The sequence below is a fragment of the Aphelocoma coerulescens genome, chromosome 4A (assembly GCF_041296385.1).
Source record: "Aphelocoma coerulescens isolate FSJ_1873_10779 chromosome 4A, UR_Acoe_1.0, whole genome shotgun sequence".
NCBI lineage: Eukaryota > Metazoa > Chordata > Aves > Passeriformes > Corvidae > Aphelocoma > Aphelocoma coerulescens.
The window spans coordinates 12991531-13017169 of record NC_091018.1 but is presented as its reverse complement, the minus strand read 5'-3'; the positions used below and the strand labels follow the sequence as shown (position 1 = coordinate 13017169).

Below are 25639 nucleotides of genomic sequence, written 5' to 3'. Positions count from 1 at the left end.
CACCAGGTTTGTGCTCAAGGGCTTCAGTAAATATTCCTGCTGGAAAGGGGCTGATGTCACTTGCCCTGCAAGTGACCTGAAATATGTGCTCGCTTAAGCAGGCAGATACTTGCTTTTTAAAATGTTGTAAAATCATATTATGGTTGAACTTGTCTCTGGGCTGTGGCAATTCAGCCTCTGTTGTGGACCCAAACTAGCTAAACCAGCCCTGCTTTAGGTTCCTGTAGGAGGAAAGGAAGGAATCCTGTGTATGAAGGCATTTCTGTGGGTTAGTTTTCCCTTTTTTCCAGGACTGCCATCAGGGTTTAGTGAATTACTTGGCATCCTGTATATTAAAAATGGAAACTATACAACACCACAGAGCCACAAGTCCTACCCCCTGCAGCACCTTAAAGACCCCACAACTAATCCTCAACAGGCGTGGCAGCTTCTGATGAAAAGGCACGTGTTCAGCAGTGCTGGCAGGGCGACTGCAGTGTTTGGCCTTTTCTCTACAGACCAGCCTGTGCTGCTGCTAAACTTGAGATGCTACCAGCAGGAACAGAAATCAGATTTCATGTATCTAACAACCCATAATACCATTATAATAGTTGTTAAAAATCCAAAGTAGCTCTTGAGCTGTAAGCAAGCAGTCTGAGCTTTGGACTCAGAGGGGAAGCCAGGGAGCTGTTTTCTGGCAGTGTAAGTAGCTCAGACACCCACTTTATAGCAAGAAAAATCACAATAACCTCTTTCCCTTCCCTCCTCTCTTTCTCCCACTCACCATTACTAATTTATCCTGATTGTAATGGCTTCTATTTGCTCTAAGCAGATCCTGTTCCCTTCCTGGGAAGAACAGCTACAAGGACATAATATTCCCAGTGGAGGATCTGTGCTAGGATTCAGGCAGACTCGGCCAGATACAATGATCTCTAGATGGGAGGCCCCCTTTTCAATCAGCCAGCCCAAGACCATTTTAATGTGATCGTAATCTGAAATAAGACACCAGGAGCTGCATCTGGAGTGAGCCCTCCCGTGGTAATGAGCTGATGTTTAATTTATTGTCACAGGGAAACATTTTGAAAATGTTTTATGTCTCTTCAAAATGCCCAGCTGACTTGCTTGTATATGCCTGCTTTTAGGGCTGGAGGCTGTGCCATGGGTGCTGAGTGGCACCAGAGGGTGGCTCTGCCACTTGCAGGGATGCAGGGCCAACCTCATCCTCCGTACACATCCACCCATGTGGGTCACACTGGATGAGAGTTTAATCTTCCCTGGTTGTTCCAGCTGCAAAGCAAATGCTAACGCTGCTCTGGAGCACTGATACTGATTCAAGAGGGTTCTCTGGTTATTTCTGAAGTTTCTCTGCATTTGTGTCTCTCTCACATTCTCCCACTGTCATGATCCTGGCTGGCTTTGCAGCCCCGTCTCTGTGCCATTGTTAAGCTCCTTGTGAGGAGGCAGAGCCTCCTGCTCAGGGGATGGGGCAACTGAAGCTGTCTGAAGTCGGGCAGCTACTCTGTGCTGGGCCCTTTGTTCCTCTGCGGCCAAGGGAGAGACAAATGGTGGTGGAGGACGGTTCCTCCCATCAAGCTGAGTGGGATAAATAGCTCTCAAGATGTTCCTGCCTCTCTCAGCTGCGTACAGATGGAGCCTGAGCACCTAGTGTGAGAGAGCCATTTAGGTAATGGGTTCCTATATTGATGGGGGTCCATTAATGGGAGACAGCCAGCATCACTCAGCCAGGACTCTCTTTATCAAGCCCGTGTCTGCTTTACTCTTTTTGTTTTGATTCCAGGGTGACAATGGGGAACCAGTGGCAGCTCTGGAGGATGCCACCCCTGGAGCCCCAGCCAGCATTCCTGGAGCTGCCTTGGTGGGCAGGGCTCACTCCCTTATGCACCAGAAGCATTTTGCTGACAGGGAGGTGTTTGGGGAGGGAGAACAGACAACTTTCCTGGGGACAGGGGCTGCCAGTCTGCCAGAGAACTCCACCTCTCCAAAAGGCACTTTAGCCCAGCCAAAAGCCAAGGTGGGACAGAAGCTACACCGTGTGCCTCCTGGCATTCAGCCCTGTCTGCTCTCCCCTCTTGCTACTGCTCCTGGAGGCTTTAAGGCTGTCACCTTGTCACAAAGTCCTAAATTATGTTCCCAGTGCCTGCTGTCAGCTGGGCTGTCAGTTCCAGAGCACTGTGTGGTGCCCTTGACTTTACGCTTGTCTGCACCACCCTGACTAACTGTGGGCATCGTATAAATAATAAACACTAATTCGCCTTAATACCTTCCCTCTGTGCTGGGTTTTACAGCAACACAGTCAGGCATAGGTCATGGGTGCAATCACATCCCTGTCAACAGTGTAATCTGTCTCCATGTCACATCTGGACAGGCCTAATTTAACAGGGATGTTTTTAGAACTAGCTAATAAATTGCATGCTCCATGTGGTTACCCAGCCCTGCTCTCAGCGCTCCCATCCCCCTGGTGTGTGGCCCGTGACTGTTTTCAGTGACTGGTCTCTGGCCTGTTTGGTCATGGAGGGACTCAGGGCTCTGCTTGGGTGCAGTTTACCTCTGCAACAACGAGCAGCTCCACTGTGAGTGTGGCTGGGATATAATACCTGCAAGGGCCAGGGATGACAGCATGTGGATGTGGGTGCTCCAGTTCACAGAGTGTTGTGATCACTGCACATCCCAGGCTGGGGCACAGACATGGGCTGCCTCACAGAGCTCCTGTGCAGCCAGACCCGCAGCGAGGGATTGTGGCTGATTGATTGTTTTTTGTATCCTTGGAAACTGAAAGGGCATTAAAATTGCATGGTGTGTGCAGTGCTGATGCACTCTGCTCCTTGTAGTGCAGCTTTGGGCTTGGAGATGGCTTCAGCCTCCAGCCGAGGGCTGTAAAGGGCACTGGTACAGGAGAAAAGCTAAGCTACAACTGAACACCAAACTATTTAGAGGGAATACTATCTATTTAGAGAGAATCCAACCAAGGCCAAGTTGGATGGGCCTTTGAACAAGTTGGTTTAGTGGAAGGTGGTTCTGCACATGGCAGAGGTTTGGAACTGGATGAACTTTAATGTCCCTTCCAACCCAAACCATTCCATGACTGTGAAGTACCTCTGTGAATTGCAGTGCTGAGGTCCGGGAGGGTATCTGGCTCTGAGACATCCCTGACCATGGCTCAGTACCTTCTCTGTTTTGTTTCTCACAGCAGAGCTCCTGCCCAAGAGGAGTTGCCTGCCTCGAGACCATCCCACCCCAGCCACAGGGACTGCTGAGGCTGGGGCCAGGCCCCAACAAGGAGCTCCTGCCACTTGGAGCAGGCATAGCAATCACCACCCACCAGCCTGAGGAACAGGGCTTGCAAAAAGCTCAAGTATCTGCTTAGGGCTTCATCCTCTAACACTAAAAGGGAATGAATATAATCCCTCTGGGATAGAGACTACACGGAGCACAGGGGAGCATGGGAGTCGTTCTCCAGCCTTTGCCTCATTTTGTCTCAGCTTTTATGCCTTAAAAAAAATTTACTAAATAAGAAACACTTGCTCCAGTGGCTGATGTGTGGATGTTTGTCACCTAGTGCAAGGTGTACGCAGAGCCCTTGGGCAGGGCTGTCACCCATGCTTGGCTGTACACAGCAGAGGGTGTAGGGCAGTGCTGCCAACAGAGGAGCTCCCCTTGGCTTCCCAACGCAGTGCTGGCCACTGGATTGGACCCTGTTTATGGAGTCCCACAGGTGCTGCCAGCAGGTGAGGGACCAGCCATGCCCTCACCTGTGCTCAGGTGGCTCTCAGACAGCTCCCCAGCACTACCAGCTCTGAGGGGGAAAGGAGCTTCTCTGGAATCATCCCCAGGCCCATGGGAAGGAGTGCTGAAGGGTTGTCCCCAGTCCGGGGCCACCATCAGCCCACAGGGGCTGCTCCCAGTGCTGCCATCAGTGCACACACTCCCACAGTGTCTCACCAGCACCTGCCATTCTGTCCTCAGCCAACAAACCTCCTTTTGCATCGAATCTGGATTACTATCTCTCAGACACCAGATTTTCCATTTTCTAAAACGGTGCCAGAACAAAGGCTCTCCCAGGATCTCATTTGCTCCTACTTTCTCACTTGCTGCTAATTAATACCGTGGCTTCCTAGTCACGCAGCCAGTGTTCATCTTTATGCATGTGCTCAGAGAGGATGAACATAGTATCTGCATCACGGGGTCCTGCAGGTTGATTTGCTGGGGAAGACAGGTCCCTGATGGTCCAGGAATTCCTCTAGCTATGACAGGATCTGCTGGGCACCTTGGTGGTCTCCTCAGCTCTGCACAGCCCTGCAAGTCAAGGTGCTCTGGCTGCTCCCTCTCGAAGCTCACTCTGATGGCAGGAAATGTCCAATGTCACTGTGCCTTGAGCTGCTCCTGGAGATGCTGCTGGTGGGTGACTGACAGGGTGTTACTGAGTGCCCCGTGCCTGCTTGGGCACAGTCAGACCTGTGGAAGAAAGGGAATGTGTGTGTGAGTGCATGGGGAGGAGAGAAAAACAGTGAAGAGAAACCACAATTGGTTGTGGGCTTCAACTAATGGGCATCGAGTACTCAGAAATCATTCAGTAAAGTGCACCAGATCCTCACAAAGCCTCACTGGCAATGAGTCACTGGTTAATGTACCACTAACTTGGATTTATAGGTTTAATATTTTTCTGCTGCTCTGTTGCTGTTGCTCTGTTGCTGTTGCTGTGTAGATTGCTTCATCCATTTTCTTTCCTGTCCTGAGGTACATTAAAATAGGATCTTTTGGGGTCGTTATTTTTTAATAAATAGATTATATTTCAAAGAATATTGAAAAAGTTCCTTGCCATTTATTCCTCAAGACTGGAAATGGTCTCTCTAATGTCCTAGTCCAATTTACAAGGTGGCTAACTGTCTCATGCCTATATAAATGTCCTTTTTCTGAGGACCTAATGAATGTAACAGCCACTGTCAATGCATTTATTTCAATAGTGGCCATGCAGGAAGAGCGTTTAATGAAACCATCTTTATTTTTAAAAAACCCACCAACACATTCATAAATTTTTTAAAAGTGTCAATATTCCTCCTTTTTTTTTATGTCTGACTGAATACAGACATTTTACTCACTGTTTTTAATAATATGCATGTCAATTTTCCCTTCCAGAGATTAAAAGTCTGCTCTGGCAAGAGTTTTAAAAGTAGGTACTCAAACTTTGCCATATCGCACGGAGCCAGGGGAGAGTGGCTGTGTGCTGCCGTGGCAGTGACAGTCCCTGTTTGGGACAGGCTGGGCAGAACTGGGACTGACAGTCCGAGGTGTCTGTACTAGCACTGCTGGATGTTCACGGCCACTCGAACCCCTGAACACGGCACTTCACCCTGCGGAGCCTGGAACCCACTCGAGCAAAGTGGATTTAAGACTTGTGGTATTTAAGTTGCTGGGTATTTAATGTCTGTAATTATTAATTTTTGAGACTGTACACACATCATATATACACACACACCATATATATATATATATATATGTATATGCATATATATATGTGTATATATATATATAGACATATAGGTATGTGTGAGCGTGTGTATTTGGTGGGTTCCGTGAGTAAGACACCTTCCTGTTACCATTGTCTCTTTCCAGACAGGCTGGTGCGGTGCAGGTGACCCTGGGGCGGTGCAGAGCCTCTCCAGAAGTGTCAGGAGCACTTGGCTGCTCCGGTAGATTTCAATGGGAACGAAGCCCCCCCGACGCAGTAGTGAGGAGCCTGAATGTCTCCCGAAATGCGACTCGGGTTTAAAACACAGAAAGGTGTTGCGCACCCTGCTCGACCCCCCTTTACCTTGGCGAAGCACTGAGGAAGATGAGCTCCCCCTGCCCATGGACTCAGCACAGCTCCCTCCGGCCCCGGGGCTCCCCCCGGCCGCTGGAGATCCCTTCAGTCCCGGGGATCCCTCCAGCCCCCAGTTCCCTCGGCCCGGGCTCCCCGGCTGCCCCCGCCGCCCCGCACGGTCCCGCCCCGCCCCGCCCCGCCCGGCTCCCGCACCGCCGCGTTCCGGGGCTGGCGGCTCCTCCCGGCAGTGCGGTACCGCGCGGCCGCCATTGCATCACCGGCACCCGCGCCGGCCGCGCCTGCACCCCGCACCTCACATCCCGCACCCCGCATCCCGCACCCCACATCCCGCACCCCGCACCCCGCATTCCGGCACCGGCTCCGGCGGGGAGCGGCGGGGCGAGCGCGGGGCTCCGCGGCAGCGGGGGAGCGACTCGCGGCCGGGCCCCAGCGCCGGTTCGGCGGCTCCGGGGCCGCTCCGGCAGCGTCGCCCGCCCGCCCGGCCCCGCGTTCGACGCAGTGCTGAGGCGGCGGGGGCCCGGCGGCATGCGCCGGTGGTGACGGGGCAGCGGCAGCCGCGCAGGGCCAGCGCCGCCCGCCATGGGCCCCGCCTGAGCGGCGCGGCCGCGGCCGCCCCCGGGCCCGCGGGCCGGGCATGGGCGGCGCGGCGGCGGGCGGGCGCTGAGGGGCCGGCGGCAGCAGGATGGAGGCGATCTGGCTGTACCAGTTCCGCCTGATCGTCATCGGCGACTCCACCGTGGGCAAGTCCTGCCTCATCCGCCGCTTCACCGAGGGGCGCTTCGCCCAGATCTCCGACCCCACCGTGGGCGTGGATTTCTTCTCCAGGCTGGTGGAGATCGAGCCTGGCAAGAGGATCAAGCTGCAGATCTGGGACACGGCCGGGCAGGAGCGGTTCCGGTGAGACCCGCGGCGCGGGGCCGGGGGCTGCGGGCCCGGCCCCAGCTTGGGCGGGGGGCGCGCGGCCGGGTGAGGCGTGTGGAGATGAGACAAAGAAGAGTCAAATTGGAACCTTTTGTGCCCCCCCCCCCCGGTTTCGTATGTCCCTGGGATCCGTGTCCGTCCCAAATGGCGGCATGCAGGTGTGCGGGATGTGCAGGTGTGGATGTCGAGGAGCGGCCCCGCTGCCGCTGGGGCGGGAGACGAGGCCCGAGGCAGCGCGGGGTCCGCGTTTTACCAGCCGGGAGGTGTCCGTGCATCGGCGGATGCAGCTGGCAGGGAAAGCCGTGCTCCCCCCGGTGCGGAGGCAGTGACCAGGATGTTTCACAGCCGAACACTTACGCTGAGGCTCGCGAAATGCAGTGGAATATGTTCTGGTGCTCTGCTGCGACAGCAGAGCCCAGCTCTCCGTAGGACAGAGAAAGGTCGGGACAAACCCTTGGCTGTGGCTGTGCAGGGATGACAGGTGCTTTCTGGAGAGTGCCACGCCGAGCGCTGCATGGGCACGGACAATTTGGGAGCTTAAGCAACAGTAACCAAGTCTCGATGAAGGAAAATAAAGGCAGCATGTGGGACCGTGCCAAGTTTCCCACAGGACTGTATGGGGAAAACAGCAGCCCTGGTTAGAGCAGGCTCAGCCCCAGCGAAAGAGGGGCTCAGACCTGCTGCTCAGACAGTGCTCATTTAGAAGGGGTGTGAGTGTACCCGCAGCTCCTGGCCTCCTGTTTGCTTGTATTTTTCATGTGTCTTTAACCCTCATCTGCTCTTCCATCCTGCTCCCTCTGGGATCACTTCCTGTGTTCCACATCTGTGTGCAGCATCACAGACCTTCTACTTCTGTGTTGCAATGAGTCGCCTGAGGAATGTTTTGGTTTCATTCAGTAGATTATAACTCCCCTACCCCCACCCCTCTCACCAGCTTCCCTCACATCTGTGGCACTGGCGTCTGGCCCAGGATGTGCAGTAGTTGGTCCTTATCCACTGACAGGTTTTTCCTCTGCTACCTCGAAGCCTTGCAGGCGAGGAGCTGGTGCTTTATTCTGCTGAGAGAGGAGGTGCTTTAGCTTGCAGTTGCATCAGCTTCCAGCTTTGGCTCTCTGGCTGAGGTCTGTAGAAAACACACCTGAGTGCTGTCATCTGTTCTTGCCTTTGCTGTGAAGAGCAAGAGCTGTTGGATGGCTTCAGTTTCCTTTCTTTTACACATTAGGAAGTTCGGGGCCCTGGAGGCTGCTTGCCCTCGGTGCTGAGGGCTGACCTGGCCCGGCACTCGGGTTGTCAGCATGATGAGCAGGCGACCTTCAGCACAAGGGCAGCTGCACTGCTGCGGTGGGCAGCAGCCTGCAAGAGCATGAAGAGTGCAAGGGGCAGGAACGGTCAGTGACATTACAAAAAACCCATTGTGCAACTTTGAAATGCCCTTGCCAAAGTGCAGACTTGAATTCCCAAAGTGAAAAGGTAGAGGGAAATGAACAGACTCAGGGGCCTTTATGGTGCACTCTGAAATGTGAAAAAAAATAAGGTAAAATGTCTGGTTTGTGTTTATCCCTTTCAAATCACTCTTAGCCCTGTGGTGAGTTGTGCCCCATGAAGACAACTCTTGGGCTCCTCCTACAAGGTATGTTTCTTGACCAGAGGCAAGAGTTAGCTGTTACTGGAATAAGCCAAAGCCCCTTGTACTTGTCATAGGCAAGAAGCACAATAGAGAAGGTGCTCTCCAGAAACCTTAAGCTTTGTCATTTGTCAAGCACAGGGAATTTCTTAAGAGGGAAATCCATAAAAATGAGCTTCCCTTTTTCAGAATTCTCTGATTTGAGCATTTCTGATCTGCTTTGCATAGTTTAACAGCTGCCCCACGACGGCAAAACCGCTGTAGTTATTTTGAAAATACCTTGGCATTCTCTGAGCAGCAGCTGTGTTACATTTTTGCTCTTCCTCACCCCCTGTTGTGAGCTCTTTCACTCTCCGTAAATTAGTAGCAATTTCTGTGCAGTCAAGGCTTAAATTACAGTTAAGCATGTGCCACTCTATTTTGCCAGACCAGGCTCCAAAACATGCTGCCTGGGGCAGTGTTGAGGCTGCTTTGGAGCTGTAGAAGAGCATGGTCCAATTCTTCCCAGATCCAGCAGGTTTTGCCCATCTCTGGTTGCTCAGATACTGCTATTTCCTTGTCTGAAACGTGATGTTGTGTAATGCTAGCAAAAGCCTGTGCAGCCCTCGCTCCCTGGAACTGTGTCCCACCACCTACAGAAGAGCTGTTTCCTTCCAGCCAGCAGCTCTCCCTTGGCTGAGAGGGAAATACTCAAACAAACAGGCACAGAGCCTGGGTGCAGCAGTCCCCACCGTGGGTACAGAGCAGGGGACAGTTCCCAGACAGAGATGTTGCCTTTGTGTTAAAACTTGGCCAAAATAGGTTCAAGTCCCTGTACTGCTCTGCATCAGTGTGTGAGCATGGCAGGAGGAGGGAAGGTAGAAATCTCAGAAGGGAACTGGGGAGGGATGTGCAGCATGAAGGCAATATACTTTGCTTCTGCAGATCAGTGAGGAAAATAGTTGTGGAAAAGGCTTTAAGAAAAGGCGCTGAGACCTTCACCTAGTTTTACCTTGAAGCAACGTTCAGCTTAGATCCCCTCATGTCTTTCAGAAGTACCTGAGGCATTGTTGTTGCTGGCAGGAGGAGCCAGGGCTGATGGCATGGAACACAAGGGAGAAGCAGAAATATCTGTGACAGTGTGGGGGTGAATTCAAAGTGCCAATATCTGTTTGCAGCTGGCCAGATAGCAAAAGGCAGATCTAATTCCCTCAGTGCCAAATGTCCAGAGTGACTATTGTCCCTTCGCCAAACAATTGGAGAGGAGAAATGATCCAAACACAGCCAAGTATGTTTTTTCCCCTGCTTCTGGCTTTCTTCAGTTTTGTCTGTGAATTTTTACCCATCACTGTGCGTGATGTTGGTAAAACAATTATTGAAAACTCTGGTTCCTCCTTTCTTGGGGCAATTTTGACAGATACACACACTACAGGACCAAACAGCACCTAACAACAGTCTTGCATGGCCAAAAAAAGACTTGTCCTAAGGTAAAAATGCAGCAGTGCTTATATTACGCCAGCAAGAAAAGTTCAGGCCTGAGGGTGAAATCCTCCAGGGACTGAAATCGATCATTGCTTCTGGATTTAGAGCGAATCCGTGACTTGCAGAAACACCACTGTTAATCAGCTTCTTGGTTTTCACTTATGTAGTAGTCACTGAACTGTAGCTCTCCTCAGCCTCATGGCCTCAGCTTTGCTCCATCACCTCATTTGCTGATTTCCTGTGCTGCTTCTGGCTGCCTTGGGCTGGCCTGGCTCGGAAGAGCTGTGGGAGATGTGCTCTGTTTCCCAGCCTGCAGTTCCAGGGTCTTTTTGGTGGCTGTTTAATGTTGTCAGTATTTGGCAGGAATGCGACCAGTGCTACTGCAGATTGTCCTTGGAGGCTCTTGTATCATTTTGCTGTTTCTCAGGAGGTCAGATGGGCTGCTCCTGTCAGTGCCACTAACAGTAACAGTGTCCTGTCACTGCAATGTGACTTTAATCCAGTGGCGTAGTGGGAGAAGGTGTAGGTGTAGGGTGGATGTCCGTATGCCAAGGCCCTGGGTATATGGAGTGGAGCTACAACCCCATGGTCAACCTTCCAAATCTCTGACCTCCTGCTTTTGTGAGTCTATCAGAGAGCGGGTGTTTGTTTTCAATTGAATCCTTTGATTTGTCACAGTGCTTCTAAACCAGTGGGTTAGATCAAGTGTCCACAGAACTGACATGATAGGGGGTGGGATTCAACAGCCAGGGGCATACAAAAATCCATGAGAGAAAAAAGTGTTGGGGGGGATTTTGAACAGAGCCATAATGAATCCGTGGGGCAGTTACCCAAGCATGAAATCGTTAAGCCAAGGTAAGTTTTCCTTTTGAATGAAAAGCTCTACAGAGCACAAGCTAAAAGCCCTAAGACATTGCCTGAATGGCCTTCTCTTGCCTTGTGTTTTGCAGGGTAGACAGGGTGGTGGTAATGCTGCTTTCTTAAAGGACATCTGTTCAGACAGCTGTAACTTAACCCTGTTGTGGCTCCTTGGCTTGCAGGTCCATCACCAGAGCCTACTACAGGAACTCGGTTGGAGGACTCCTCCTCTTTGACATTACAAACCGCAGGTCTTTCCAGAATGTCCACGAGTGGCTGGAGGAGACCAAGGTGCATGTCCAGCCATACCAGATCGTCTTTGTTCTGGTAGGTCACAAGTGTGACCTTGACACACAGCGGCAAGTGACCAGGCACGAGGCGGAGAAACTGGCTGCTGCCTATGGTATGAAGTACATTGAGACCTCAGCTCGGGATGCCATTAACGTGGAGAAGGCCTTCACTGATCTGACTCGTGATATATATGAGCTGGTGAAAAGGGGGGACATTTCCATCCAGGAGGGATGGGAAGGGGTAAAGAGTGGGTTTGTCCCAAACGTAGTGCACTCCTCAGAAGAAGTGGTGAAATCAGATAGGCGGTGCTTGTGCTGAGCTCCTCTAGTGAGGCGAGTGGTGATGAACTCTACTAACCAAACGTACTTTACTAAGTGAACTCAGTGTGACAGAAGGGAGAGCAACACTCCCGTTGTAAACAGCCTCCCACATTGTTTTGGACACCAGAACAGACCCTGGAAAGAAATGTTCTGTTCCAAATAACCTTTCAGAACTGGGGGCTACAAACCTGAAGGAGAGTGAGTGAGGGTGCATGTGGATGTTGTAAGGAGACAGGAAGCAGAAATGAGGGGCTGCACAACACAGGAGAGAGTATACAGAGCTGAATGGGCTGGTACATGCCAGGGTACTGTACATGTCCTCTTTTAAGTAAATCCATAGCTCCCTGCAGGCTTTTGGAGCCACAGGATGGATACTCAGTCGTATGACAAATGGGCAGACAAAAAGAAGGCAGGAGGACATCTTGGTTTGTGTCAGCCATTTCTTTCCAGGAAGGTCTAAAGGCAGCACAGGTACCATTTCCTCATAAGGTCAGTTCCACAGGAGAAGTTTACTGACATGGTATGCACACTTCTGAGTTTTCTTTCTTATGTTCTTGAACCTAGTTTGATAGCAAAGAATATTTTGTGCGATTTAAAGAGGAAAACAGTAGTTATTTGATTGGTAATTAAAGATTAAATTATCCCTCCCTTAACAGTGCTTTTCTTGCTGTGCTGAACCAGGACTCCAAGTGGCAACTCTTGCTGCAGTAGGGATTATTCAATGCAATTTTTACTCATTTACTGCCTGGGTGAGTACCTTGAAAGTACCCCAAGTTCAGGGCTTTCCAGTAGAATTAAGTGATCAAGATCATAAAGAGAGAACCATGTCCTCAGGTGTTATGTCTTAAGGCTGGGGTGTTGCAGCCAGGTGGGACACACCAACATTTCTGTCTCAGTAACAGCACTGTGCTGACCTTACCAGCCAGGTCACAAGGAGGAATGGAAAGGAGGGAGGAAAAAAAGAAACCCGACAAAATAAAAAACTTGAAAAGCTTAACTCAGGTGCATCAGACATCCTAAAAGGTGAGATTTGCTCTTAAAGAAGTTAAATAGCATTGGAAGCAACAGTGTCCATTGGTACTTTCTGCTGTTAAAGTGTCATTTCTGTCTTGGCCTCTGTGGAAGAGAATTGGCCCTGGGAAGGTGGGATGCACAGCAGGAGTATCTGAGCAGGTGGAAAGGAAAGCCTCAAGACACACTCAAGGGTAAAATTTGTTTTCCTCCGTGTTTTACTTTGACAAAAGAGGATCCATCTCAGGTTGGCCGTCATGGGATGGCAGCCATGTCACAAAAGCTGTATGTAGGTGGATGTTTTTGGGAATGCCACTCACCACTTAGAAGCTTTGCTTCTGCCAAGTTTTAACCCAAGCTTTTGAAGTGCAATGGGGTGACTGCGCTCCTGTAGCAAATTAGGGAAGTTCAGATTATTAAAAGCAAACAAACAAAACTGTAGTGACTTTTTTTACTTGTGTTTGAAAGCTTTATACACCAAACTGCAATGGGCAGGAGGAGGGGATTAGGTAAAAGCCACAGGAAGCATCTAGTGTTTATTTTAGGCCTCTGAGTATAGAAAAAGAAAATATTTGTTTCAGCTTTTTAATCTGCCCCGTCTACAGAGATACAGGTCTTGATTGCTGTTGAGTTCAGACTGTTTCTCCTTCTGGACCCATTCTCACAGTTTGCAGCAGTACATGGGCAGGTCTGTATTAAGAAGAAAACCTGTGGTTTCCATATTGAAGCTGTAAAAAAAGCCCAAACCCACAGCAAACCCAGCTGAACAACCCAAACCCCGAACACTTTTGTTTTCAGTGTTCTAAGAACAATTTCACTTCCTGGGGTCTGCAGGGGAGCAGCAGCACTGCACCTGCTGGGAGGGCACAGGGAGCAAACGCCAGGAAGGGTGGTGGCAGTGGCCTGGTGCTTCTCACTGCTTGAATAGGCCGTGAATGTATCCAACACCTCGTGCTAAAGGCCGGTGGTTGAATTGAGTGCCCTAAAGATAAAAAAAAAAAGTATCCCCCTTTACAAAATCTGTTTCTGGTGAGTGCAGGTGGGTGCAGGGAACATCCCAGGAGCTGCCAGGGCAGAGCGCGGGGTTTAATCAGAGCAGCTCAGTCAGTTGCGTTTCACAAAGGCCCAACAGACAGTACCAAAGGGTCAGTTTCTTTGTTCCCTGGATAGAAAGTCCACCAAGCAGCTGCTTCAGCTTTTCAGAGGCCAGCTGGACACGAAGTGTGTCTTGGGGTGTCTGGCTGACAGACCAAGGGCAGAGCCAGTATGACATGAGGGACAGTGAGGAGTTGGATCAGGAGTTGGATCAAACATTTTAGCAATAGTCAAATACTCTAATTCCCTGTGTGAGAACCTGGCCAGAGGGGAAAGATCACTTTTCATGAGACAGACAATATTTTATTTAATGGGTTTTGGACATTCCCCTTTACTGCTCCCAGGGAGAAATTCCAGAAAGCCTAAGCCAGTAAGTGCATTCAGGCCTTCAGAGTAAATCTTCAATTTAAATACAGAAGTGTTGTAATTCTAAAGAGGAACAGTACAGAAGAAAATGTACACAGTCTTAACTACTTAGAGTTAATAAATTGTTATATTAAATGATAGAGAAATCATTATCTACATCTTTTTCTAATTCCTTGCATTTTCTAGACAGCTTATTAAAATATAGGAAATGTAGATTCATCTGTACAAAATTTGGAATGTTTTTTCTAAGATGAACTTATAGGATACGCTAAGAATTCTTTTCTAACAACTGGTTTTAATGCTTTGACTTAGATGGACTTTGAGAAATCAGAAGGTGATACCTCTCACAGGCTAAAGGTCAGGAGCTCTTATACTCTAGGACAAAAAGAGAAAAAAAAAAGCAAAAGCTAACTTTCTGTGGTCTCTACCACATGTTAAAAACAATCTGCATGTTAGACTGAACTTGCTCAGAACCTCCAGAATAAAAGCGTACTATACACTGTCCTCGCTTTGTTATGCACTGTAATGAAATGTGAAAATAACGCTGTATTTAGCTGTCTGTATGTGACTGAAAATATGCTTGTATTTAGCAAAATGGTTACTACGTGATAATGTGAAATTCAAAACTTGTAAAGAAACTTTGGTGTTTTTTTTTTTCCTTTCCCCCTGGCCATTCTCTCTGAGTGTGTTCCCTGCTCCCTGTCCCCGCTCTGTACTCCTGCCAGGGCTGGATCCACCATTCCCAGACACTGCCTCACAACCACTGGACACCCTTCCCTGCAGAGCCTGCCTCACTCTGCAGAACCTGCCCTCTGCCTTTCTGAGAAAAACCAGACCAACTACTCTGAGACAGAACCACCCCCTGCTCCCAGCAGCTGCAGCCACCGCAGCCTTGGCCCCTCCAGGAGGCCTCTGCAGGGCTGGTGGCACGGCAGCTGCAACAGCAAAGGGCAGAGCAGACCTCGGCAAGGATTAGTCATTGAGCTCACCTGTGAGTTTTGGGGCTTTTTATTTACCTCAGATCAAACACACTAATACCAAACCCTGAGTTGTGATGGCCACAGCCATCTCCCATCCCCCAGGAGCCAAACACCTTTGAACACAGGAGCCATTTCAGCTCCAAGGCTGTCACCCTGTCCCCCCTGACACACAGCAGCAGGTTCCTGGCAGTGGCACACGGCGCTGATTTTGCTCGGTTCTGCTTTTGCTGTGCAAAAATGCTTAACTGGTCGTTTCGTTGTGCACAACAAAGGCAGGCAGTTGCTGCCTTAGGACCAGCCGGGGGTGGCGGCGGCCGGGGGGGGGGGGGAGCAGAGCCTGTTGGGATCTCATTAATCCAAACTGAAAACTGTAAGAGAAATCAGGATGTGTTTGCAGCTGCCTTTCCATCACTGCTGATGCTAGGAAAAGAAAATGGAAAGCAGCAGCCTGCAGCCTGACCAGCCACAAGTCCCACTGCTGTAGCAGAAACCTGCTGGAGAATACATTAGAGCTCCACATTGCTCTGCTGCAGCCACTGAAATGAACAGCACTGCCCTGCGGAGGGAAGGGATGAGCCCAGGCTCTTACTGGTGACCAGTGCCGAGGGTTTACCTGCTCTCTGCCCTTCCCTGCAGCTCACTCTTTGGCAGACACAGTGCTGGTAAACCACTTGCTTTCAGTCACCAATTCAGATGTGCTGACTCACACTCCCCCTTTCATTCACGCCAGGATCCAGCAGCCACACTTTTCACGTCTGCTGCTTCAATGGAATTTTTCACCCCCCACGCCCAGTTAAGGGAGGGAAACATAAAAGATCTCACATCACATTCATGACTTTCACGCAAAGAAAGATGCACAAAAACAGCTGGTTGCCACAACTGTTTAGTTTTACTATTTTAATATCATGAAATAAAAGTACAAAAAATTTACAGGTATATTGTTTCTTACATGAAGATTGAACAGTTAACATTTGCATTTATTTTGCAGTGAAACCTGTACTCTCAGTCACAGAATGTGATTATTAGCCACTGACATCACCATTGAGCATTTCATTTTAGAAAGAAACTGCTAAGGCAAAAGGCAACAATCTTGCAAGGCTTTGTAAGGACCAAAAAAATACTCCAGCTGTACCACCAGAGGCCATGTTCCAGTCAACCACCCTGATGTAACACAGGTTTCACCACCTGGGAGACTGCGTTCAGACATTTGAACTGGACATCTGGGCCAAGGGGGGCTCTCATAAGCTGTGGGCTCTTGGGTGTCCTTGTTCAACGCATTTGCCGAAACAACCAACGTGTGCACATGTATGAAATAGAAGGGGTGAGACCTGCAGACTTGACATCCCCTGTGCTGCTCACTCCTTTCCCACTGCCCTCTGAGGACAAACCACAAACTGCTGCATGTGAAGTGCTGAGAGCTCAGTAACAGGCAGCTGGCTAACCCACAGTTACAAGTTTATCCAAAGTGGATATCCAGGAATGCTTACAGACTGATGCTGCCATTAACTGACTGAAACAAACCCCATGATTCCACTCTAGTTTTGTTGTTTCCTAGAACATTACAGCTGTACATCTTCCCAGCCCAAGTCAAAGTTAACTTCATCAGCTGTACAGAGATGAAAAAGAAAACCCCTGCATTGCCTTAGCCTGCAAACATGTAAGGCTCCATTTCATACATGCCCCTCAGCTTTTCAGACAGGCTTTCAGGTAGAAATTTATTTATGGCAGACTGGTCCGATCAAAATACTACGTCCTTTGCTGGACTGTGTGGTGCCTTTTCAAATAATTCATTTCATGAAGCATGCATGAAACCAAATTTTGAGTTTACAAATAAATAAAATGGTGCTCACCATTAATTTTTATATATTTTACCATTTACTGAAATGCTGAAAGTAACTCAGTCCTGAATGAAATTTGGGGGTGTTTAAATAAAAAATACTTGGAAATTGAAACCACATTTAAAATTGGCAAAAACTATGCTTTGTTTTTGGAAGGGTCTTGCTTGTTTCTTCTCTTTACATCCCAATTATAAACTCTAGCCATATCTGAGGGTGTGGAATTAAGGAAACAGCTCATGCTATCAGAAAAGAGAAAAAAAAAAGATATTTTTAAAAAAGGAGACAAAGCAGGTTACAGAGTTGGCCACTTAGTTATAACAGTCAGTACAGAAACCATTTCATGAAAGGGCTGACTTGGTGCAAAGCTTCAACACTCAAGAACACTCGTAACTGTTGGTAACTGCAGTATTTATATCATTACTTAAAAAACTTCCATAAAGATATTGCAGAGAAACACACTTTTAGTTTTGCCCAACTCTTTGCTGATTTCAGTCAAGCTGCCCATATCAGCTGTATTTGCCTCTTTCAGGCATCCCAAACTCCTGCAACACTAAGACAGCTTAAGGGTCAACTTGAAAGAACAAGCAGTTGTGCCTTCATTAAACTAAATCTAATGCTTCAGTTAATGGCTACACTCATTAAAACAGTTTTTAAGTATAAAAAAACAACCCCACACACCTAGGAGGTGTTTCATGACAGTATGAAGAAATTATAAAACCACTGAGCACAGCCTAAGCCAGTCCCAGGCTTGCTGCAGTAAGGCTTGTGCTGCTTGGAGGCAGCTGCAAAGGGTGTGATGGGCGACAGTCCGAAGAACAGTATTCATATGCTCTAGAGGAAGGCTCACTGTGCTTTGAAGTGGTCACCTGGGCACCAATCCACACTTCCAACTCTCTCTGGAGTCAGTCTGAGTTGCAACCACTGCAGTAGGTTTCATGATGACACAAATACAGGCTTTGCTACCTCTCACACACCAACCTCCAACTCAGCCCTGCAAACACAATATTTCATTTCATTGCTAGGACAGTTAAAGTTCACAGGTGCTACAGAGTTTTGAGGGCAGCCAGCCTAAGATAAAAACACATCACAAAGTTGGTCATCACCTGGATGTTGGCTTTCACATACATCTCCTCCCCCACATGAACAAAAAGGATACTGACTTCTGTAGTGGTGAACTGATCTCTGAGAAAATCCAGGTCTTCCTCTAGAAGATCGAGGTTTTTTGTAGCTGTTGACAAATTCTTCTCTAACAGAGCCTGAGCTTCATCAATATCATATTCAAGCATCACATTGGCCTAAAAAAGAAAGATTGATAAAAGCTCTTACTCTTGCATTGTAAGGACTAATCCATGCTGAGCTTATTTTAGGCTATTGTTCATAACTAATCATGTTAGCAGCAGACTGTCCTGCCAGACAACAAGATGCAGGACAGGCAATGTCAGAATCCACTTGAGGCCTCCACCCCTTCAGTAACTGAGAAACAGATCTCCCTACTGACTTAAAAGTTCTCTTCCTATAGCTAAGCAAGGAGGGATTTCTTCCCCTGTGGATCACATTCAGCCTTTCAGGCATCAGCATCTCATCCTCACTGTATTTGAAAAGTGAGAGACCTTACATTTCTTAGTAGCATCTTTCAGGTGCCACACAACTCTAGAGAGAGTTTTTGTTGGATTCAAGAAAAACCTCAGGCTCTCTGTGTGGAATGCTGACAAACAGGTGGCAGTGTCAGTAACTAGAGCTACTACATGTGTTTAAAGATACACCAGATATCAAAGTCCTCTCTGGTGCTGTGGTGGTGTTTTTAATCCACACATGGTTGTTTCAGTAAGAAGCTACCACAGGATGAGATAACAGAGCAGTATTAGGTAAAAATGCACCAGTGAAGCTTTGTCCCATTCAAGAAGTGTGCCCTGAGCAGAGGCACATTCTGTGACTGACAGGACCCCAGGGAAGGCTACACTGAGCTGCCAGAGCTGGATAAACTGTTCTTTAAAGCAAGTGGAGGGAAGAGACACCCAGTAATAGTGACATGCACAGCCCAACACAGACTGTAAGCAACAAGGAGGAGAAAGGCAGAAGGCCAAGAACACCTAAATAAAATGAACTGTTTGTGTGTGGTATTTCATTACAGCTTTTCAGTATGAACTATCAATAGGATGAACTTTCTCTGATGTTCTGTTAGAAAATAAACCTGGGATGCTCCATTAAAGTCAGTGTTTATGAATTGTGAAGACAATCTCCTGAGAGCAACAGGTATCAGAAAGATTTTTTCTTTTTATGATAGAAGTGGGAGAGGTTGGGAGCAACTGCCCAATTAGTCTGGATGCTTCATGTGTTAACAGCGTTTCTGTCCTAACCAAGAGGTTTTGTTTGGCAGCCAACACTGGGATTTAGGAACATCCGTGATTTAAAAGTCTCAAAATAAGCATCAGCAGGTTAATCTCCACTTATAATGAAGCCTCTACATTCAAAACACCCCAACCTGACATTACTTAAGTACTTGGGAATCTGGGGTGTGAATCCTGATCCCACCAGGCTTTAGTGCAAAGTCCATTATAAATGCTGACAGATACCTGTGAGTAACAGAAACCCCATCTTTCCCTAAAAAGGTGCATGAAAAGGGAAAGCAAGATGCTGAATACAAATAACATAGAGACAATGGGAAGCTACTTGCCAAACTAAGTTATTTTGCTGAGCACATTCCCAGGCCATGCAATGTTGGATGGTAATTTGAACCAAAAAGTGACAGAAAAGGTAAGGGGAATACAAACAAGCTTTTTGGAAAGAACAATCCAGCAAAAAGACAATTCTCTGAAGTCTTACTGTTCAGGAACCAAATAAAATAGAACAAGAAATCTTCACTAACACACTGAAGTTGCCTGGTTAGATGTGCTCTGCTGCCAGGGCGCAGCTCCACCATGCACCCATCAATAGCATCATGCCCACTACCACCAGGGGAGACAGCAACCAAAACTCTCTTTAACAAGCCTTTTGTAAGTTACTGAAACAGTTTCAGAAAAAGTTCCATTTTACTTACCCCCAACCACAAACAAACTTTATCTGTAGGAGGAACTGAAGCTTTGCAGTAGAGATTATCTGCCAATAAAAATCTGGTTTCCATTGGATGTGTGGAATCCTTAAGACAAATGATAAAACTTACAAATGCTATTTTCACTGGAAACTTATGTCAAAGACAAAAAACTCAGAATAAAGAGCACACTTTTCTTCCTTTTGCCATTGATACGGTATTAACTTGGGTGGAATCTATGTAACTTTACTTCAACATTAAAGTTAAAGCTCCCAGAATAATGCATTTTTAAAAGATATATTTAAAAACAATACAGAAATCTCTATAAAGAATGGAGATGAAGTCAAAGCTTAGCTGCAATCTATACACTATTAAAAGTCAAGTTTGCATTACAAACATTAAACTTTTTTTGAACTAGCTTTCAAAAAGTACTACATACCTTTAAAAACAATTCTGTTATTTATAAAGGCATATTAAGTGTGCTCTCCAAAACATTTCTTGCAATGTGTTCTGTTAGGGTGGAAAGGTAGTTAGCTTTTCTCATACTCATTAGATATTCAAAATAGTTTACCTTTTTCTTCTGCATGTGTTTTAAAATTTCTAATGTCTGTTTAATTTCAGGAATCTGACTTTTTAGCCTGTGAATTAACAACAGTCATAATTTATTATTTTACAGAGACACAAAGTTTCCTAAACAAGTGATCAGTTTTATTATACAGTCCACCCTCCATTTAAAAACTAGTTAACAGCTTTTTCCAGGCTTACAAATGCAGGTGTAATACAGGAAGACACGGCATGTAAAGGCAGCTCAGCTCCAGCTTCACCTGCCCCTCACAACACCGAGGCTCGCTGGCTTTGGAAGCGCAGCAATCCATTCCGATTTCACAACACACAGGAACAGGAACAGACCCTTTTTACTGAAATGGTACATTTTGTGTATTTGTCACCTCCCAGAGGAGAGGGAAACCTCAGCAGAAATACAGGTAGACACCACTTCAGGTAAAACAAAAGAAGAGTGTTCCTTCTGAGGTTCATGGACTATTCTGACAGACAGTGAGAGCCACAGGACTCTGCAACAAAAGCTCTCTAGAGCTGAAGGCATCGCTCTCCCCAACAGCCCTGGCAGAGGCACTGGGATCCCCATGGCCTTCCTGGCCACTAGACTTATTATTTAAAAAAAAATAGAACTGTGCTAAACATTTCCCAGTTCTGCAAAAATTATGACTTACCTCCTTTTCTTTTGAGCAAGATTAAGTTCCAAAAATTTGTACTTCTGATACTGCTCATCCAACTTCTTAAGAACTATGTCTGCTGTCTCATTTCCAGGCTGCTTCATAAAGGAATCTACATCTTCCTTTAAGGGGAGAAAGAAACCCTCAGTGTTAGAAGAGTTTTTTGGAAATCCTAGACACAGACACGCTATCAACTTACTGCAACTACATCCAGAGGGAGTTTGAAATGTAAACAAACTTTTTCTGGAGTACAAAAGCATTTTGTTTCTTTTCTTAGTCACCTCTTTTATTTCCCCCTTCCTACTTTTTTTTGGTAGGGAACCAAGAGATAGGTGCAAGGATTATTTCATAACCATATCTGTGGGTACATGGCTAGTGGTGCTTTCAGTCCTGCCTGAGGTCAAGTGACACCTTACAGGGGTGGGTATCCACAGAGCATGGCTAAACCTGGGTTTCCTACCTGTAAAGCAGGGATAATGCTTCTCCATAGCTAACCAGATTATGAACTATTTAGGATAAAACTGATGAAGGAAAAGAGTCACGGCCTGATCAAGCATGTTGTAGAAGAGAAGGATGCAAAGAGGGCAAAGCTCAGGTATCTGCTCACACAGGCACTATGGAATTGAACAGCTGGGTTTCAAAAGCTCCTACTGCAGTGAGCAGGAAGCCACAGAAACCTCTAGAGAACAACTCCAGCCAGTCCTACCATCAACTGGAAATGCTGCCAAAGACAGACCTGAGCCGGCAAGGATGTCAACCTTGACATGTGCCTCCTTCAGAATCCTAGGAAGCAGCTCACCTGCCTGGGGACAATGTTCCCAGCCTCTGAAAGTTACATCAGTCCAGGGACCAACCACACGTTTCTGGCCTTGCCACCATTTTACACACAATTATAGATGACTTCACTCCCCCACTGAGGTAATTCTGCCCTTACTTGTCTACACAGCTCAGTAAAACCTGATGGAAGCCCTACCACAGGCCTCTTCAGCTCCTCTTTTTGAACTTGGTGTCTCCATTCTATAAGTTTCACACCAGAAAAAGACTGTAATATGTTACTAAAGTGATATTGGACATGGAGCTGCTCCCCCCCATTATGACGCTGTAACTCTCTTGGCTGAAGAAACTTACTATGAAATTACTGAATCTGGTAAGAAGTCCCTGCCTTCTTTATCATCAAGGAAATCTGTAGCAGAACACGAACTCCACACCCAGCAGCAGACAGCACTGTCCAGGTGGTAGATCCAAACTCAAGAGACCACACCTCAGACTGCCTGAGGAATGCCTCGAGCTACCTCACAGTCCAGGAAGCATTCCTGCCTCTGGATAAAGCTCACAGAGAAGCTTTCAACAAAGAAAACAAGGATTAGGTTTGGGAAAATGTTGTAGAAGTGAGGCCTGAGGATACTGTGAAGTGAAACTCCCTCTTGTGGAAGCAGCTCTGCTCGTTGAAATCATCTGGGGCAGAAAGCAAAAGTGGGTGGGCAGCAGCTCCCCCCACACCCTGCCCAGCACCCAGCTCTGCCTCAGCTCCTGTCTGTGCACAGGGACGGGACACAGTCCTCATCCTCCTGAAACACAGATGCCAAGAAGTGAATCCAGAAGTCCAGGCCCCAATATACTGGTGATCTCCTTCCACTACATAATGTCCCACTTCAAGGTGGGCTCAGATTTACTCCCAAGGTTTTCCAGCTTCCAAGCCTGCTGGTCAGGCTCTTGTCCCACCTTCCCATCTGGCTGAGGCACAGTCGCTTCCTTAAGCTTGACCAGAACAGCTTTGAGGCACAGCTGGCTGTCAGAGCCATTAGGATCCCCACTTTGTGGTGCATTCCACAGCACCCCCACTGCAGAATCACCTTACAGATTCTGCAAGGACCTGCCAAAACTCATCTCTATCTTTTTAGGAAGAAAATTCACTGGCAAAACACCATTTTGCAAACTTCAAGCCAAGCCACAGGAATGTTCTGTAGAAGCCCTGAAATGCAGCAGGATAACGCATTCCCACGTGTCCCTACAGTTCTCTTCTGAGAGATGACCCAAATAAGAGCTGCAGGCACTCACTCTGCAGAGAGCTTCATCACCTGGGGGCATGTGCAGAGAACATGACAAGAGACACACGTTTGCAGAGCTGCATCCTCACACCTGCTGAAGAAGGCAGAACAAAGAAGGCATTTTATTTGGAAATGTCTGAGCAACAGCTCAAAACCACCAGAGCCAAAAGTTCTGTTTGGAGAGTATGTTATCCAGTAAAACCTTGTGTCTTAACATTACTTACTCTGAGTGCTTAACATCATTTGAAACCTGGAGAGGGACAAGAATTCACAGATCAATTGCCTCAGATAAGACATCAGCCATTAATTGTGTGAAGAGCTTCTATGGAACCAAGACACTTACAGAAAACATCTCTGAAGACAAGATTCACAGTAAGGCTGCCCATGCAGCATGAGGGGGGGTGGGGGAATGTCAAGCAAGTGATCAGCAGGTCTTTAAATGTTTTTGAAATAGAAACCTATTTTCTGAAGGAAAAAAGCTCTCTCAAAACCTACCCTCAAGACAGTAGTGTTTTCACTCTGCAGAGCAGAATACCATTACAACTTCCTAGTGTAGGCTTATTTGAATAAAATAAGGTCTATCTTAACATCTGCAACCAAGTACTCTATGATCACCATCGAGGAGCTCTTCTGCAGACACACCTGTATTTGATCAGAGCACCTCTCTAAACTGAGAATTAGGAAACTTCCAAGACATTTAGATCCAGACATAAGGTTATGAAGAACTGAAGAGAAGCACAGGACTAAGGCACAGCCCCAGAACTCTCAGAGCCGCGTGGTACAGCACACATGATACTTCAGACGTGGGTATTGAAAGGAAACAACATGGAACTAAACACAACAGCTACAAAGGCAGCCCCCAGCATGGAATGAGGGATGTGGCAGACGCCTTAAAGTATTTGCTGAGGTTGGTCACCTCCTGTTTCCTGCAGGGTGGCCACCTGCACTGCAGAGTCAGCCAGACCACAAGTTCTCCTCTGTCAGGATCAGTGAGATCTCACAGGACAGCTAAAGATACGGCCATTTCCTTTCACTTTCATCTATGTTGGTCTCCCACGAGGCATGGAAGGAAGTCAGCTGGAAGCAGCAATGGTTTTCCAGCCCAGTTAGGATTTGCCAGATCCCAGTTATTGTTAAAAAAACCTTAAAGGAAAAGGAGGAACTAGACCACTGAAAGCAAACGCACCATACCTGTCTGGTCAGGCCCTGTGCCCAGACAAGACAGATCAGCAGTACAAGCACTACCAAAATGCAAGTGAAACCAATTTATTTCTATAAAAGCAGTTGTATCAGATGGGACAGACATCCACCACTTCCTGAGACCACCAAGGCAGGCAGGTTCAGCCACTCTGATCAATAGTTATTGATCAATGGAAATAAAACAGCAATCAAAATAGTGTACCAAGAGTAAGCTCAGAGCTGAAAGTGAACAAAAGATGATTGTGAGATTATGTCACTGCATAAGTCACTGATTCCTTTTCAGCCACTCAACAGAATCATCAAATGCTTGGTACATCAGTTTTTAAAGTTGGATAAACAAGTTCTGCCTGCTTTCCAGAGGACACATTTGTTGGTTTTCAAGAACACATGGGTGCTTCTGAAAAGTGAATCTTGTCCGCAGTCTAAAACTAGATTAAGAGAGGCAGATGTATGGAAAGGTGCTTGGAGCACGGCCGGTTATCCGTGGAACAGGAGCGGCAAGGCGTGCCCCGCGCAGCGTGTGCCAGGAGGGCTCTCACAACACGCTGCTCGCTGCCCTGCGTCGGGCAGTGCAACAACACGATACTGCTTAACGCGGGCAGCTGAGCTTCTTGTAAGGTGCCTAATGCTCAGTGACGCCAGGTCGGGATCGAAACAGGGCAACTGACCCGCGAAAAGGCCCAGGACTGAGGCTGTGAAGAGCCTCCGCCATCCGCGCCCCTCGGGCACCGCCCGCCCTCCCGCCCGCGACTCCGCCGAGGTGCCGCCTGACGGCGGCCGGGCCCGGCTGGCGGAGCACAGCCCCCACTCCTCGGCCCCGTTCCCCAGGAACGCCGCCTCGGGGCTGCCCAGCCCCGCTCGCCGGCCCCGCTCACCACAAACGCCGCCTCCGGGATGCCGAGCGGGCCACGCCTCCCGCCCGCCGCCGCCGCCGCCTCGCTGCCCTCGGCAGTCGCCATGTTGGAAACGGAAGAGGCGGGAGCGGCGTGCGCCAGGACGCCGGGGCCGTTCGTCATCACGTGGGCGCCGCGCGGCCGCGAGGCGGGGGCAGCCCCAGGCACCGCCCATGGGGGCGGGGCCGCGGCGGGGCCGGGGCGCTGAGGGCGAGGAAGGCGGGGCGGGGAGGGGAAAGCTCCGGCAGGAACGGGAAGGGTCCGGCAGCGGGGCCGCCCGGGGCGGCAGGAACTGCGAGTGCCCTGCTTGCCCCGTCCCGGGGAGAGGGGCCCGTGCCAATATACCGGTGGGCAGGAAAGACGGGAACGGGGTGTCCCTTATCCCAGCCTCTGCTTCTGCCTATGGAGGAAGCGCCGTTGTTTCTAAACGCAGCTGCAGCCTTTCCCTGAGCGCAGACGCTGTCGAACAAGCCAGATACAGCAAACAGGAGCAATGCCTTTAACAATTTACAATGAACATTTCTAAAGGATCACCAATAGTGCTTGTCCTGTATTTACGCGCATGAATTTCCCCTTGCTCGTGCAGTCAGTTCAGTGAATTCCTGCCGCTCCTGGGAGGGACAGCGGTGCCGCTGTGACAGCGCCAGGCCGG

General features: G+C 48.3%; 2 protein-coding genes and 1 long non-coding RNA gene across 6 annotated transcripts; 1 reads left to right on the top strand and 2 right to left on the bottom strand.

The window, feature by feature from the left end:
* Positions 1–4115: 4115 nt before the first annotated feature.
* On the bottom strand, positions 4116–6415 carry LOC138110457 (uncharacterized). Its single transcript, XR_011150936.1, has 2 exons — positions 6162–6415; positions 4116–4452 (listed from the first exon to the last, which is right to left on the bottom strand). It is a non-coding gene; the product is annotated as an uncharacterized lncRNA (long non-coding RNA).
* Positions 6416–6434: 19 nt separating this feature from the next.
* RAB39B (RAB39B, member RAS oncogene family) lies at positions 6435–14406 on the top strand. Its single transcript, XM_069015367.1, has 2 exons — positions 6435–6718; positions 10868–14406. Exons 1-2 carry the CDS (start codon positions 6504–6506, stop codon positions 11292–11294), a joined length of 642 nt encoding a protein of 213 aa, XP_068871468.1. The 5' UTR covers positions 6435–6503; the 3' UTR covers positions 11295–14406.
* A 1209-nt stretch (positions 14407–15615) lies between these two features.
* On the bottom strand, positions 15616–25125 carry VBP1 (VHL binding protein 1). Of its 4 annotated transcripts, none has more exons than XM_069015364.1 (7): positions 24970–25053; positions 22905–22988; positions 20844–20968; positions 20186–20252; positions 19624–19722; positions 17743–17881; positions 15616–16793 (listed from the first exon to the last, which is right to left on the bottom strand). In XM_069015364.1, the coding sequence occupies exons 2-7, from the start codon at positions 22932–22934 to the stop codon at positions 16723–16725; spliced, it is 531 nt and encodes a 176-aa protein (XP_068871465.1). In that variant the 5' UTR covers positions 22935–22988; positions 24970–25053; the 3' UTR covers positions 15616–16722. The 4 variants fall into 4 exon arrangements, with proteins under 4 accessions (XP_068871465.1, XP_068871466.1, XP_068871463.1 ...); XM_069015365.1 differs by having other exon boundaries at positions 22905–22985; positions 24970–25032; XM_069015362.1 differs by lacking the exon at positions 22905–22988 and having other exon boundaries at positions 24970–25125.
* Positions 25126–25639: the final 514 nt, after the last annotated feature.

Coding starts and splice junctions, on each gene's coding strand:
- RAB39B (XM_069015367.1), top strand. CDS start 6,504: ATGGAGGCGATCTGGCTGTACCAGTTCCGCCTGATCGTCATCGGCGAC. Junction 6,719..10,867: donor GCCGGGCAGGAGCGGTTCCG/GTGAGACCCGCG, acceptor CTTGGCTTGCAG/GTCCATCACCAGAGCCTACT.
- VBP1 (XM_069015362.1), bottom strand. CDS start 25,110: ATGACGAACGGCCCCGGCGTCCTGGCGCACGCCGCTCCCGCCTCTTCC. Junction 20,969..24,969: donor TCCCGGAGGCGGCGTTTGTG/GTGAGCGGGGCC, acceptor CTCCCCTTAAAG/GAAGATGTAGATTCCTTTAT. Junction 20,253..20,843: donor CTTGCTCAAAAGAAAAGGAG/GTAAGTCATAAT, acceptor GTTAATTCACAG/GCTAAAAAGTCAGATTCCTG.